This window comes from Choloepus didactylus, chromosome 5 (assembly GCF_015220235.1).
Source record: "Choloepus didactylus isolate mChoDid1 chromosome 5, mChoDid1.pri, whole genome shotgun sequence".
Taxonomy (NCBI): Eukaryota; Metazoa; Chordata; class Mammalia; order Pilosa; family Megalonychidae; genus Choloepus; species Choloepus didactylus.
In genome coordinates this window covers 1,891,897-1,908,523 of record NC_051311.1, presented here as the reverse complement: position 1 = coordinate 1,908,523, position 16,627 = coordinate 1,891,897, and the positions used below count along the sequence as shown (strand labels likewise).

The window sequence follows — 16,627 nt, the reverse complement described above, 5'->3', positions numbered from 1 at the left end:
TTCCTGCCCCAGAGAGTGTGGGAGCAGGCAATGGGGTTTAGGGTGCAGGTGCCGCTGGCCCGAGAGGTCTGGATCCCTACACCCCTGTGCCCAGCTGCTCTGGAAGCCACCCAGGCGTGCCGGGCTTTTCACAGGCTGGGAGCAAACCCCGTTTGGGTGTCCGTTGTGACAGCACTGTCTGCTCTGCCTGGAACCCTGCAGAAACTTCCCAGCATCCCCCCCATCCTCATCTCCCCTCCCCTCTCACCCACCTCCCTCATTTCTCCGTCACGCAGTCCTGGTGAGCGTCTCCAACACACATCACCCCTCACCCCGCTGTCCTGAGACTGCCCCCTCGTTCTGAGGCCAGCACCCTCGGCCCCGCCGCCCTCCTCCTCGGTCCCCCAGACGTCCCAGGCTGCTCCCTGCTCTGCACACGCCTTCCCCTCTGCCCAGAGCCCACCTGGCTCACTGTGTCAGCCTTGGGGTGAGGCTCTCGACCCCCAGGACACAGGGTCTCCCCGCAGCCCCACTGCCCAGTGCACTCTTGGGCTCGCGCGGCCCCTGCTGCGTCCATAACTGCACTGTCACACCGGGCAAGGCCTCGCTGCCTAACCAGGCCGCTGCTCCACAAGGGGAGGGGACCCCTGCTTTGCCCACCTCCATGCCCCCAGCCCCCATGTGGCTCTCAGGCAATGCCTGCAGAATGGCAAAACCGATGCCTCAGTGAGTCACGCAGGTCACGAGCCAGTCTCGGATGGATGTTCCCACAGTCCAAGGAAGGTGGTCGTGGTGGGTCACGGCTCCCATCACGTGTGGGGCTGCGTCTCACGTGCCCCTGGTCAGGCTGTACCCTGGGGGAGGGGGCCCAGCACAGGTGCCCGGAGCAGGTGTGGGTGCACCTGGGCACAGGCTTGGGAGAAGCCCCCAGCACACCTGGACCCGGCTCTGCGGAGACCTGGCTCTGTCCAGCTCCAACTTCACAGTTTCATAAAACACGCAGCCAAAGGCCTCACCCGGCGCCCTTCCTGGAGACCACCATTGAGCTCCCACTGCCTTCCCCCAGACAGCGTCTTCCAAAAACACAGGCCCATGTGCACACTAGGGTCCCAATTAGTTAATAACTGGCTGATTGTAATACCGACTTCAAATGAAGAGGAAAACCTGAAAATACAGTCTTGACTATAGAGTTCTTTTCCTTTGACTTTATAGCTGATGCTGTTTTTTTTTTTTTTTTAATTTAGACTCATCAGAAGTAAAAATATCAATTTCCTTTTCCATGGAGAAATCCAATAATGGGAGAAGATCAGACTTCGCTGGGGCACACTGTATCATTTAGATCTGATCTTTGTTCACAATATTTCATAAGCTCTCATTTTTTCAAATTAAATTCAGTTTTATTGAAATATATTCACATACCATACAATCATCCATGGTGCACAATCAACTGCCCGCTGTACCATCCTATAGCTGGGCATTCATCACCCCAGTTTATTTTTGAATGTTTTCCTTACATCAGAAAGACTCAGAATAAGAATAAAAAATAAAAGTAAAAAAAATGATCCCCCCCATCCCACACTATTTTTCATTCAGTTTTTTGTCCCCATTTATCTACTCATCCATCCGTACACTGGATAAAGGGAGTGCGATCCACAGGGTTTTCACAATCACGCTGTCACCCCTTGTAAGCTACATTGTTATGCAATTGTCTTCAGGAGTCCAGACTACTGGGTTGGTGTTTGATAGTTTCAGGTATTTACTTCTAGCTGTTCCAATGCATTAAAACCTAAAAAGTGTTATCTATATAGTACATAAGAAATGTCCACCAGAGTGACCTCTCGACTCCATTTGAATCTCTCAGCCTCTGAAGCTTTACTTCATTTCATTTCACATCCCCTTTTTAGTCAAGATGTTCTCAATCCCATGATGCCGGGTCCAGACTCATCCCCAGTACACCCCTGGGAGTCAGGTCCCACATAGTGGGGAGGGCAGTGAGTTCACCTGCCAAGGTGGCTTAGCTAGACAGAGAGGGCCACATGTGAGCAACAAAGAGGTTCTCTGGGGGAGACTCTTAGGCACAATTATATGCAAGTTTAGCCTCTCCCTTGCAGTAACGAGCCTCATAAGGGCAAGTCCCATGATAGAGGGCTCGGCACATCAAACCACAAGTCCTAATGTTTGTGACAACACCAGCGTCAGTCCAGGTGAGGAAGTCCAACACTTCTGCATTTTCCCCCAGTTCCTCAGGGGGACCCTGTAAATGTATTTTTATTCTCTGCCCAAATTACTTTGGGATGTGTCGCTATTTCACTCTAACATATACTAGCCTACCGTATCTCACTTCCTATTCTAAGTTCCATGTCATTGTGTTGAACAAATTGTGTTTGACTGTAGAGTTATACTGTCTAGAAAATATAGATCCTGCATCAAATAGACATCTCTTCCCTTGGTCTCACATGGAAGTTGAAGTTTTAAAACACAGTCAGTTTCAACCTTCACCCTTTGGCCCAATTTGCTCTAGTCTTAACCAGCTCTGCTTCATTCATATCACTAATTGAAGTCTGGGCTCTTTTTCAGCTTTTTTTTTTTTTAATAACAGTTGCTGTACACGCTAATACTGACATTCATATCTGCCGAGCTCTAGCTCTGAGTTTCAGGTGTCACACACATACCCAATGTTCCAGAGACCAATCAGGTCATACACTAAGGGATCAGCATCTCGGAGTCTGGAGATAGCCATTACGATTCAGGAATAGATTTGACTGCTGTAAGAATAAGCTCTCATTTTAAATCACTTTTTTATCTCTTTCATGAAACAGCACATATCTGAAGGAGAAGTCACCCCAACTGACAGAAAAATGCAAACAGCTACAAGACGGCTTTGAGTCTCTGTCTGAAAAAATGAAGTGGTAAGTGCCACTCTTCACAGCTGATTTCATTTTAAAATAACTGTCCTGTGTGCAGAACATTTCCCACACCGGTGAAATCCCTCTGGAAGTGGGGCTGGGTGCACCCACATGCTTGACCTGGGGTCCGAGAAGCTTCTGGGGGTCAGGAGCACAGACGAGGGCCCCGCGTGGGCTCCCTCACCTGCCCCCAGCCCCCACTCATTAAAGCACTGCATAGATTTATGGGCACTTTTATGGCCCTCGGTGCTTTTGAGCATCTGATAAGCATTCCGGGCCCATCCTAGAAAAATGCACACATGCGCAGAGTTTCACTTATAACTTCAAAAAGTGAATGGGTTCCCCCAGTCCCAGCTGCTACCCACCCCAGCCCCCCAAGGTCCCAACCCTGCTTACACCCTGGTAAACCTGGGGAAAAGGCGTCTCCAAGCTGTGAGCATCACCCCTGAAGGGCTGCTGGGGACTGGAGACCCTGATGGGGGCTCCCGGTCAGGAGGGCTGGGGCGGGGTCTCCCCGTGGGCCCCCCAAGGAAGGACGCACCTCCCTGGCCGCAGGTGGGGACTGTCCGGGTAAGAGCTGAGGCTGATTCCCTCGTGCCCTTCTCTCCTCCGTGTCCTTCTCTTCCTAATTCTTTCTCTCTCTCTCTCTTGCACCACCCCCCCACACAGCCCCCGGGGCTCTTTTATGTTTAAAACCAGTGAGGTGGGGGGGGCGAGCTAAAGAAGCTGCCCGTGTGCCCCCTTCCTGGGGGTGTGGAGGGCGACCCCGGGGGAAGAATGGAGGAGCAGCCGAGCACCCTCCTTCCCGCTGGACGCTGGGCGGGTGGGAACCGCCGTCTGTGGGAGGGGTCCTGCTCCGTGAGGGTCTGGGCAGGAGGAGCCCCGGCTGCAGCGGCTGGAACCTGAGGCCGCGAGGCAGCCCCCAGGGACGGGCAGGACGGGTCCTGTCCCTCCACACGCCCCTGCGGCCTCGGGCCCCCCGGGGCCGTTCCTCCCCCTCGGGGGGAGGCGCTGGGGGGCCGGGGGGCCGGGTCCCTCTCAGCGCTGTCCGGGCGGTGAGATCTCCTCCACCCTTCAGTGACCGGGGCAGCTCGATGCCGGGAGAGACCCGTTTTCACCAAGTCCGAGGGGGTGATCGGAGGCTGTCGGTCAGCGCCGTCCATTATGAAAGGATGCACCCACCAAAGTGTTTGCTTTCCCCTTCTTTTATGTAACCTCCGGCTGGTGGGCAGTGTGCGGGCAGCTGAGGGTGAGGGCATCTGACAGGCGCCGTCCTTCCCCCACGTGGGGGTGAGCTGCCTCTGGGGCACCCCGTGAGGAGCGCACGGCCTTGCCCTGCCTGGGCGCCTCCAGATGGGGCCCCTCCTCCCCCTGGCTTCTTACTGCCACCCCGATTTAGGCCCTTCTTCCTTGCAGTGGTTACACATCCCCACCCTTCCACAGCCACTCCTGGGCTTTCTTCCTATAAATCCCATTTGTGAGGATAACCGTCCTATTCCCCTGGCTAAATACTGTTTCTCACCCACCTTTCAAATTTCCAAGCTCTCTAATCTCGGTGCCATTGTGCTCAGCCTCTTTGAGCCTATTTCATGTTTCCAAGGTCTCTTAAAATGTGGCTTTTAGAACAGAACAAACGCTGTGAGTAAAGACTGAGTCATGCGAGTAAACGGATCACTTCCCGCCTCCTGGACGTTCACCGATGAGATGGGAGTGTGAGCGCCGTGTGGCAGCCGGGCCTCCTCCCTGTTAAACGAGGACTGTGACAGTCGCTAGTTCACGCCCAGCCGCGGGCACCCGCCACGGTGTGCCGCCGTGTTCCCGGACACCTGCTGGGACGAGGACTTTCCGGGAGAAGCTGGACACGCCCAGCAGGGAGTGAGGGTCTCATCGAGGGCCGTGAGGAGCCTCTGCTGGTCCGGGCTGGGGTGTCGAGAGGGTGCCCAGATGGCTGCGCTGAGAATGGGCTGGGGGGCGCGGGGACGGCCCTCTGGAGAGGAGGTGGGGGTCCGGGCCAGCCGGGGGTTGCTCCGGCACTGAGCCATCCTCCCAGCCCCTGCTGCCGTGTGCGGGTGGCTATGAGACTCGGCTGGGGTTGCTGGGCCAGGTCCGCAATGCGCGTGGCAGGGAAACCTCTGCCCCTTTCCGCGGGCAGCTCGTAAAGAGGGAAGGAGGAGGGCAGAGATTAACCTGTGGCGATGCCTTCAGGAGGCAAAGGGTAGACACAACATGAATGCCAGCAAGCAGCCCCTGAGGCCCCGGCCACCCCAGGACCAGCAGGGCTACCGGCTCCTCTTTCTCTGTGACCTCAGCTGGGCCCTGGGCCCTCCGGGGACAGTCCTGGGCGTCACCCTGCAGGACCCCTCTGGGTGCAGAGATCTTGAGCCCTGCGTTCACTGCAGGGATCCCCGAGGCTCCACCGTGAAGCTCCTCAGCCTCCAAGGAAACTCCCCGGCTGTGGACCCCCAGCCCCTGCCCAGCCCTCTCTGTGGTTTCATCCGTGGCTCTCTGTGTGCAGGAAGCTGACCCCCGTGGACTCGGGAACCAGTGCCCTCGCCACCTCGCTTCCCTGTGGGTTTGATCAAGCGCCAGAGATCAGAGCAAGGAGGGGGCCAGGTATTTGGCCCCCAGACCCCCATGAGCTGCAGCACGAGGAAGGGCCTGTCTCACGGCCGGAGGCCTCTGCCCCCCACTCCTCTCCATGCTGACCTCCGTCCCCCTAAAGACCTGTTCAAGTCGAACCCTCGTTCCTTGGATGCCCCTGGTTTGGACTTGGCGTCTTTGGAGCTGCAGTTCATTAAGAGGAGGTCACACTGGATTCTCCAAGAGCATGGTGTCCTCAGAGGGGAGGACACCTTGGTTCGGGGCAAACCTCGGAGCTATCCGTGCACCTGCCCCCCGGGAATGCACTCTCGGAGCCACACGAGGCGGGGAGGGGTCTCCCGGACAGGTTTCCGAGGGACACGGCGCTGCGGGCAGCTTGGGTTCAGATGCCCAGCCCGGAACTGGGAGACAGCCGGCTCCCGTGTGTGAAGCCACCCGGTTTGTGGTACTTTATGAAACAGCCCTGGGAAAGGAGGCCAGTCATGCCCCCTGCCCCGGGCACACTGGAGGTCGGCACTGGGGTTCCCTCCGCCCCACCTCTGACCGCCCCTCAGCCCCCACCCCAACTCGCACAGCTTGAGTGGGACGGATCCCACCAGCCCCGAGTTAACACTTCCTAAAGGTTTCCCTCCCTCCCACAACAACCGCCCCTAATTCCAGGGTGGATTACAGTCGCCCACAAATGGGGCAGGGACGGCTTACTTGTTTGATCACAGTGGCAGCAGCATTTTGCGTATAGTTTGCTGAGTGTGTGGTGTTTGGGGGCTCCCTGGGAAACTTCTCTGGAGGATCTCAACTTCCAGACTCACACAGGACCCCCCATGTGTGGCAGTGGGGAAAGGACCCCTGGGAGAGGTTGGCTGTGCTCCGGCCTGGCCTGCAGGCCTGCAGGTAGCACTGGCCTTTGACCCTCTTCCTGCTCACCCCAATACAAATGGTGTTTGCTCCCCAAAGTGACACAAGTCCTCAAGGTAGGGATGACCAGCAAAGCATCCACAGTGGCATGGGGGGACCCTCCCTTCACAAAAGCTGCATTTTCAGAGCAGGAGTTCACGACTCAGAGTGCACAGCCTCAGCTTGCTGGCGAGGATGCCTGAGCATGGCGCTCATGACACGCTCCCTCTCTGTTTCCTCGTGACTTGAGTTGATGCCGAGACCTTTCCTCAACTGTTCTTTAGGGGATGCCGCTCCATTACATGCATGATTTTCAGCTCACCCGTGTAATAGCCTGCGCTGGAATTCTGTTTGGCAAAGGTCTAGGGGGAGAGGCAGAATTGCCTATTGTTGTGAAAGCATTATTTTGCACCCTGGAGACTCACTTTTTTGGCTGTGCTGTCGGTGGTCAGGATTGTGTGTCCTGTGACAAGCTGTTAGAGTGATGTGTACTCTAGGGAAAGCCATTCTGTGCAATTTCATTTTCTTAGAAATAATTGTTTCACCCTATTTTAGTCCAAGTCTATTCAAGGCGCAGAATATTCTCTTTTTCAGCCAATTTGCCCCTTTTAGTTTCCTGAAATAGAATTTAGGAAGATGGAGCTATAATGGCAGGAAAACAAAGCTCTTTTTCTCCATTGGTCTTGACTGTATTTTTGAATAGAAGAAAATCAAAGAGTTGCCAATAGGAGATAAGATAGGATGGGGTTACACCCCACACAATTCTTTGCTCTCTGATTTGGACTGGGGGCTCCGAGAAGGGTGGGGGCAGTGTCTTGTCTCTGGGCTCAGGGCATTTCTGCAGACAGATGTGCTGCCTTCTCTGAAAGCAGCTCAGAGGCTCTGGCCAGAAGCAAACCTGGTCTGGTTTGCTAATGCCGGCATTTTGCAAAATACAAGAAATGGATTGGCTTATATAAAATGGGTTTATTTTGTTACAAAGTTACAGTCTGAAGGCCATGAAAATGTCCAAACGAAGGCACCAACACAAGTATACCTTCACCAAAGGAAGGCCAATGGCATCTGGAAAACCTCTGTCAGCTGGGAAGACACATGGCTGGCGCCGGCTGATCTCAAGTTGTGTTTCAAAATGGCTTTCTCCCAGGATGTTTCTCTCTAGGCGTCTGGGGGTGTTCTCTTAGTTTCTTCCAGGCAAACACCGGAGTAGCAAAAGTCTACTTTCAATGGCCATCTCTAAAATGTCTCTCTTGGCTGCCCCAACTCCAAGCATGTCTAAGCATCAGCGTCAGCAAGCGTCTGGGCCCGTGTGGCTCTTTTAAAGAACTCCAGCGATTAAATCGAGACCCATGTTGAATGGGTGGGGCCACACCTCTGTGGAAATAATCCAATCAAAGGTACCACCCACAGTTGGGTGGGTCACATCTCCGTGGAAACAACATCATCCAAAGATTCCAACTCAGCACCAATACATCCACCCCCATAAGATTGCATTAAAGAACATGTCATTTTGGGGGACATGATATATCCAAACCAGCACAAACTCATCTGTCCTCCTGGGTTTTCCTGCCTCTCGGCTGGGCCTCTTCGTCCCTGTGCTCCTTTTCCTTTCCGCACAGGACCCTGGGGCCCGAGAAGCCGTGCGCTAAGATTCGCTCAGTCTGCATCATTTGGTTTCCCCAGATCTCAACATCTTAACACAAAGACATGTATTCTCTCTTGCACAACACTCGACATGGATGTCCTTCCTGGCTGGGCCACTCCCAGCAGCTGTCCTCTGGGTTTCAACTCAGGGATTCTGGATCCTTCCATCCGTGGGTGGACCCGGCCTCCTGCAGGAGGGGAGGTCACCTGGAGGAAGTCCCGAGAGCTGAGGCCCTCAGGCTGCACCGGCTGGAGCTGGCCCGTGTCTGGGGCCCTGGCAGGCTCTGGCCTGTGCCCGAGGTTGGGGCAGCTGGTGCCTGGCCGGGCAGCTGCTCCAGCCCCAGCTGTGCCATGGAAGGGGCCACCACTCCACACGGCCCTACTCTTTCATCAGTCTGCCTCAGTGACCCCTTACTACAACTGGCCCCTGATGTCTCTTAAAGGTGGATGGAAACGTTTTCCATGGAATGAGCACAAGCCCTTTGGGAACACAGCGATGGGCTTTGCACAGGCTGGGTGTGGTTTGCACTGTGCTTGGTGACCCGTTTCACGCAGCTCCATTTCAACTACAGCAAAAATGTTGTTTTCTGGAAGGTGTGTTATTTGGGCAGCATAAAGATTCTAGAGGGAAGGCAGCATTTTGCCAGGTGAAGGGAAAGTGACTCGAGGATGAGCCTGGGTGCCCCTCATTGTTTATTATCCTGGGGAGGACGATGGGCCCCGACTGCTGCTTGACAGACCCCACAGGCCTGACAGTGAGCCTACTGGAGGGTCCGCTGACAGAGCAAACATCTCTACATTTCAAGTTGTCTGTCAGGAAAAAACATTTTTGGTCACGTACAAGAGTTTCTTGCCATAGAGTGACGCAGGACTTGTCTCCGCTCAGGGTTAAACCCCTGGGCTGTCACTGCTTTCTAAAGTGAGACCCACATTTCCGTCTGTCCCCTGCCTCTGACACTTTGTGTGGCCTTTTCAGGGGCCCCAACCAGCACCCTTCCTTTCAGTGGTTGAGAGGAATAGTCAGAAAATAAGAAGGTCACACAAAGCAGCCGTTCGCAGCAGCAAGGGGCAGGGCTCGCAGCTCGGGAAGGGGCCGCGGCCGGGTTTGCTGGTGGGCAGGGGGTGCGTACCGAGGCTGTGAGAGGAGCCTCTCCAAACGAACATTATGCCAAATTGATGAAAAAGTGCTTTAGCTTTGATTACATACCTCGAAGAGAACGTAAAATACAGACAATCGGAGCATCTAGGAGGGTGGTGGGAGCTGCTAGGTGTGTCGTGGGGACGCAGGCTCAGGCTCAGTGGAAACTTCCAGCGAGTGACCGCGTTGTCCCTCACAGTGCAGAGGGTGCACGAGCAGGGGAGGGGACCGGCCGGTCTCTGGGGAGGCCCACGGTGCGGTCGGGGTCGGTGGAGGCCGCGTGGGAGAGGAGGGCCCGGGCCGCCGACACTGGGTGGGCACCCACTGAGGAGGGGGCTGCGGCCGCGAGCTCAGACAGGCTGCCCGCTCCGGGGTCAGGGCTGGGAGCCGCCGCTGGGCACGGGCCGCCACCCCCCCGGGAAAGGGCTTGGAGGCTCCTCCATCCTAACCCGCACACTCCTCTTTTCATTGTTCCTACCTTGAGCATGCATGGATTTTATTTTTTTTTAAATCTAATACTTTTGGTTTAAATATGAAACAGGATATGGCTTGTTCAAAGTCAGGCAGGCAGCGCGTGGGGAGGCTGGAAGCGAAGCACGGGTTTCTTGTGGTTGGTGTTGGAAGGTGTTGGACAAGCCCAAACCTGAAGTCCTCATTTAAGATTTGGTTAGCGCTATTGAGCGTCGTTGTTACAATGCCAGAGATTGAAGTCCTGCCTTATTTTACAGTGTTTGTGAGTGGAAACAAAATGGAATTTTCCCTCAGAGAATTGAAACATTGTTTTTCTCAAGCTTCACCACTGTGTGAATTGCATATTCACATTAGAAGGCTTCTCTAAACTTCCTCAAATAACTAGTCATTTGAAAGAAGCCTTTAATAGGAAGGCAGTAACAATAAAAATAATCGAATTTATTAAAGTCTCTGAGACATAATTCTAGTTTTAGAAGTGGCATAAAGGAAGTGACTCTGCCTCTGTCCACAGTCTTCCACTGGAACAGGTGACGTTGTCACAGGTCTGCCTTGGTTTGCCAGAGCTCCTGGGACAAATACTGCACGGGGTGGGGGCCGTAACCCGCAGGAATCAGTCTCTCCTGGCTGGGGGCTGGCAGGCCCCCTCAGTGCCCCGGCAGGGCCGCTGTCTCCCCAGGCGGTGGCGTTCCAGGACCCTCCGTCACACGGGGTCTCCCTCCTTGTTTCCGCTGGCTTCTGGCTTCTGGCTTCCACTTGACCGTCTGCACCTGTTTCCTCTGCTTTACGCGGACCCCAGCTGCAGGGATGACAGCTCACCTGGTTCCTTCCAGGAGCCTCTTCCCAAATGAGTCCACCCCTCAGCTAACAATAGCATCTCCAGAGTCCCACTTACAAGTGGGAGCTCAGAGTAAGGCTGGAAAGTGAATTTGCTGTGTGGTTTCCAGCCTCCTAGATGGCCCGTTGATCCTCGCGTGGAAGAGGGTGGACCTGGAGCCGGGAGGACAGTGCTGGGTGGTTGTGTGTGGCGTCCGAGTCAAGGTCACACAGAACGTGGTGATTTGGCTGCTGGCCCTTGGCTTGCCGTCCAGGGAAGCCAGTGGCTGCGTCCCGAGGACAGGGAGGCTCTGACTTGGAAACTGATCCCGGCAGCTTGACGGCAGCCTCGTGCCAGGCACTGGCCGGAGCCACCCAGCCGCGCTGCCCGCCTCACGGGGGCCTGCACAACGATAAACGTCCTTGATACCTTGGAGTAATTGTTACGTAGCCATAACAACTGACTCACCACTCAGTTAATAGCCCTTCACATCATTGTATATTTTTTCACAATGCCAGTAACTTTCATCATAATCGTCCACGATGATAACACCTCCACTTTGGCAGACCTATTACATGCCAGGTAGTTGAAACATTTTAACTGCAATCCTTGCAATATTTCTTCAGACTAGGTTTTAGCACACTCATTCCACACGGGAGAGAAATAGCCCAGAGGGTTTAGTGACTTGCAGACATCAGACCCTTACAAAGGGCGGGGCCGAGTTGCAGATGGAATTCTGTCCCTCTTTAATCCTCTGAGGACCCCCCCAGCTAGAGCAGAATTGAAGTCACAGACACAAGGAGAGGACGACACTTGGTTTCATGATGTGCAGCTCCTCGGAAGCAAGTCATCTGGGACCTCAGCTTTCCCTCCCCACATCCCTCGGGCACCCCCTTTCCCCACTGGTCCCACAGTCAGCGCCCCAGAGAGGGGGTGCAAGGATGAGGGGCTGCTCTGTCATCCCCGGTGGTCACCCAGGAGCACATGCCCCTCAGCACCTGTGCCGGTTTGGATGTACTATGTCCCCCAAAACTCTGTGTTCTTTGATGCAATCTTGTGGGGGCAGATGAATTAGTGTTGGTTAGGTTGGAATGTTTGGATTAGGTTGTTTCCATGGAGATGTGACCCACCCAGCTGTGGGTGGTGATTCTCATTGGATAATTTCCATGGAGGTGTGGCCCTGCCCATTCAGCCTGGGCCTAGATTAATTCACTGGAGTCTTGTAAAAGCTCACAAATAGAAGGACTTCAGAGCTGCAGCTGAGACAGACATTTTGAAGACGGCCATTGAAAGCTGACACAGACATTTTGGAGAACTCCATTTTGAAACACAAGCTGGGAGCACATGGGCACCAGCCACATGCCTTCCCGGCTAACAGAGGGTTTCCAAATGCCAATGGCCTTTCTCCAGTGAAGTTACCCGATTGCTGATGACTTGCCTTGGATACTTTATGGCCTTGAGACTGTAACTTTGTAACCAAATAAACCCCCTTTATAAAAGCCGATCCATTTCTGGTGTTTTGCAAAATGGCAGCATTAGCAAACTAGAACAGCACCCAAGGATGTCTGGAAATGTACTGGGAATGCGGGAGTGCCAGGCTCAGTGAGGCTGCCTGGGCCAGAGAAATAAGGACAGTTCTGGCCGTATCCATGTAGAGTCCAGAAAATGTAATGAGGATGTAGTGTGAGCAACATGTGCCAGTCATCGGTTACCTGCGCACCTGTCACCACTTTCAAAAACCTGCTGTCACTGTGGACAAAGCCAAACAGCTGGTTATTAAATAAAATTATAGAATAACTGCCACAAAAAAAAAAACCAATAAAACAAAAACACAATGCTCACCGTCTCCCCACCCCAGGCTCCGTGTGTTCCGAGCTTCCAGGACGTGGGGCAGCTGGGAGAGCCCTGGGCGGCTGCAGGTCAGGCTGTGACTGTAGGTGATCATTGGCACTGTTCAAAGCCAACTGGGCGTTTCCCGTTCCGGCCCTGGGTGAGATTTCCATTTCAAAGGCACTTGGAGAGCAGCGGCCATGCCCCGGGGCCACCCTGAGCTGGAGGTGGCCCCTGCTCCCTGGGAGCATCCGTCGGGGCCGACAGCAGGCCGGGAGCTCCGGGCCGGGGCGGGGCCGGGGGGTTCGTGCCCATGTCCGGCAGCAGCTTGCCTGATCGCAGTGGAAATCGACGGCACGTGGCATCTCCCGTCCAGGGCAGGCCGAACCCCCCGTCTCCTCACAATGGGGCTCCCCGACTCTCGCTCTGGGTCCTCAGGCACCTCCTCGATCCTGTGAATTTACACGTCGTCTGTGCACCAGTGGTGCCCTCTCCCCGGAGCCCAGCTCCACGGGGTCCTCTGTGGCTGCCGCCCCCCGGCTGTGTGTCAGGGTCCTCGGGCATCCCCTGGCTGCCCCCTAAACCTCGCACTCCAGCGCATTCCCCAGCTCAGATATGCAGCTCCATCCCTCCTGCCACCCTGCAGCCATCCCAACGCTGCTCTCTGTCCACCTCGCACCTCATCAGTCACTACAGGACATCGGCCACTCCAGGCCACAGTCAGCCCACCGTGTCCTGCCAGGGACCACCCCGGCCTGGTCCAGCTCCATCCCCAGCTCTTGGACTATGGCCACACATCCCCACGGTCTCCCACTGCCCACCCCCGGCCCGCAGGGGGACTGTCCAGACACCAGGCGGAGGACCCCTAACTCAGGTCAGGGTGCCCACACCCCACCGCCCTGTCCCCCTGTCACTCAGAATGAAAGACGAAGTCCCCACAGGGGCCTCCGGCCCTTCAGGGCTCTCAGATGTGGACGGGAACCTCGTCATTGGGCGTCTGGCTGGAACGTGACTCCGATTCCGGAGCCCTGGGGTGGGCCTGAGGTTCTGCCTTTCCAGCAAGCCAGGGCCGTGCGACATCCGTCCACACTGCAGGTGATTCAGTCCACACTGCAGGGATTGAGTCCACACTGCAGGTGATTCAGTCCACCCTGTGCAGTGACATCCATCCACACTGCAGGTGATTCAATCCACCCTGTGCAGTGATGTCCGTCCACACTGCAGGAATTCAGTCCACACTGCAGGTGATTCAGTCCACCCCGTGCAGTGATGTCCGTCCACACTGCAGGTGATTCGGTCCACACTGCAGGGATTCAGTCCACACTGCAGGTGATTCAGTCCACCCCGGGCAGTAACATCCATCCACACTGCAGGTGATTCGGTCCACACTGCAGGGATTGAGTCCACACTGCCAGTGATTCAGTCCACCCCGTGCAGTGACGTCCGTCCACACTGCAGGTGATTCGGTCCACACTGCAGGGATTCAATCCACCCTGTGCAGTGATGTCCGTCCACACTGCAGGTGATTCGGTCCACACTGCAGGGATTCAGTCCACACTGCAGGTGATTCAGTCTACCCTGTGCGGTGACGTCCGTCCACACTGCAGGTGATTCAATCCACCCCGTGCAGTGATGTCCGTCCACACTGCAGGTGATTTAGTCTACCCTGTGCGGTGACGTCCGTCCACACTGCAGGTGATTCAATCCACCCCGTGCAGTGACATCCATCCACACTGCCGGTGATTCAGTCCACCCTGTGCAGTGACATCCGTCCACACTGCAGTGATTCGGTCCACACTGCAGGTGATTCAGTCTACCCTGTGCGGTGACGTCCATCCACACTGCAGGGATTCAGTCCACACTGCAGGTGATTCAATCCACCCTGTGCAGTGACGTCCGTCCACACTGCAGGTGATTCAGTCCACACTGCAGGGATTCAGTCCACACTGCAGGGATTCAGTCCGTACTGCGGGGTGACGTCCATCCTCCCTGCAGGTCGCTTGCCCTTTGAGGACAGGGCCTGCAGCATCGGGCTCTGGTGACCTCTGGGACCCATCAGAGTGGAATCCTGTGTGGCTGGCGGTGGATCACCCACCCGACCCCTTGGGGCCCCCCAGGCCTCCCCTCGTGCTCCCAGTCGCCTCTTGGGGACCCCACCCTGTTCCACGCACTCCCTGTCCCTCTGTCCTGCTGAAACTTTCTTCACAGCCATCGCTACGGCGCTTGGCCCATGGCACGTCGGCATGCGCTATTTACACGTCAGGCAGAAATGGATTCTACTGCACGTCTCTCTCTGGTATTCGTGTGTCTACTGTAGAGCCTTCCACATGGCCGAGGCTCAGTAAATGCTTGTTGGATAAGTACACGGAAGCAGAAGGGTGAGTGCCGCAGAGGCAGGGGGTGGGCAAGGGGGCACGGAGGAGACAACGGGGAGGGGTCGAGTCAGAAGGCGCCAACAGGCCCAGGGCTGAGAGCCCCTCGTGCCTGGCTGGGAACCCACCAGCTGAGCCGCCTCACCGCACCACGGTGCTCCGCAGAGATGGAGGCGCTCAGTGCACTGGATCTCTGCAGTTCCTTGCAATATATAAGATCCTGTTTTAAAAATTGATGGTATAAGAGTGCCAGATTGTTATTTTCAGCTCTGAACATCCTCTTATATGTCTGGAGATTTCTTCCTATAAACTGGAAAAGTGGGTCATCATTATTTAATCTTCAGAAATCTTACAGTGATGGTGTTGAAAGGAAAGATGAAAATCTTAAATAGCAGGTTCATCCTCTGTTCGTTCTCTCTATCCTGGTGATAGGTTTGCATGTCACAGGTATTTGTGAAGGAAGAGCTTCAAGATATTGAAGATATTATTTTTTGCCTTGCTTTAGATACTGCTTGACTTTAGCATTGCATCGAATTGGTCCAGTGAAGTAACTGAATTTACTAGTTACTGAGATAGACGGTGTCATGAGCCAGTTTCCACTTTTGCTGTCTTCCTCGTCTACACTCCATTTATTCTCCCCTCTCCCTTGGGCTGGGCGCCCCAGGGGGCGACTTCTCCGGCGACACCCTCGGACGCTGGCTCGCGCCGTGCAGCTTCCGTGCAGGTTCAGCCTTTGGGAGCCGTCAGCACAGGCTGGGAGGTGGGGAGAGAGCGCGCTCGGGGTGTGTATTCCCCGGGGACCTCCCTGTGGGCTGTGCCCCCACCTCCCACCGCGGCTGCTACTGGGTGGCCCTTTGGCGGGGGCGGTGTCGGCTGGCCTGCCTGCGCGTCGCAAAGCTGGTGGGCTTCACCCGTCTGTGCGGCCTCCTAAGCCCTGGCCCCACTTCCAGGGCTCACGCCGCGCCCTCCTGCTGGTTCAGATTAGCCCCGGCTTGCAGGGGTTTCCCAGCACGAGTCTGAAGCATAATTAATGCCGATAACACCGGGAGTTAATTTCTAGAACACAGCAGGTGTGTATTTTTTTCAGTCAGGGTCTGACTTTCGAAGCGCCGCGGTGTCCCCGTGGAGCTCTGTGGTGTTGAGACGCCTTGGCCGAGGGCCGTCCCAGGGCACCGGGCAGCAGCCACGCTCCCTCCAGAGGTTGGCGTCTCGAGGGCTCTGCCTGTGAATTGGCATCTGTGGGTGGGATCGCGGGGCCCGGCCCCCCACGCCGCCTTCTCCGTGTGTCACCCCCAAACACTCACCTCCCGTCCTTCATCGCCCAGTGGACATGCTCGGCTGTACTGACTGAAAACCGTGCAGCACCACGTTCACGTGCAGAGTTTATTTTCATGTAGAGCTGAGCTCCTCGGGGGGGGCGGGGGTGGAAAATAACTACCAAAGGCTTTTTCATCTACACAGACCACCCCTCAAAAGCCTGCAGTCTTGGTGTTACTGGGGTGTCCACCCCTTTCCATGGACAAAAAACGCCTGCTTTTACCATGAAGATGTGTTAGAGAAAACTAAATCGGCAAATCTGCTGCCTAAGTGAGTCTGATAAATGAATATCCCCAAGATAACTTCTAGGCACCTAATAAATATCCGATAAGTATTTAACAATTAAGTTAATTAACCATAAAATTATATCATTTAAAGAGCCCTATTTATATCTTAATTGAGATAAAACTAGTCACAGCATGTAGGTCTTTATCTCCGAAGAGAAGCTTCTAGGAAAAATATTTTTAAATTTAATATATTTATTCAGTGTCACTAAGTATGTTATCTATAATTTGTATCTCATTTTGAGTATTATTGCTAACGATTTAAATGGGCACTATTTATTCTTTTGAAAATAATTTGCTGCATTAGTTAACGGGATATATTGCACATTCTGGGACCAGAGACTGAGTGATGGGATTAGTTTTCATTATTATTTCATTAT

The 16,627-nt window shown here is 54.8% G+C and overlaps 1 protein-coding gene across 1 annotated transcript in view; it reads left to right on the top strand.

Annotated features, from left to right (window-relative positions):
- ST8SIA6 (ST8 alpha-N-acetyl-neuraminide alpha-2,8-sialyltransferase 6) overlaps positions 1-16,627 on the top strand; it is a 104,267-nt gene that overhangs the window by 50,008 nt on the left and 37,632 nt on the right. Inside the window, 1 exon segment of the mRNA XM_037837381.1 lies at positions 2,799-2,888. Within this exon segment, the coding sequence (XP_037693309.1) occupies positions 2,799-2,888 (90 nt within the window).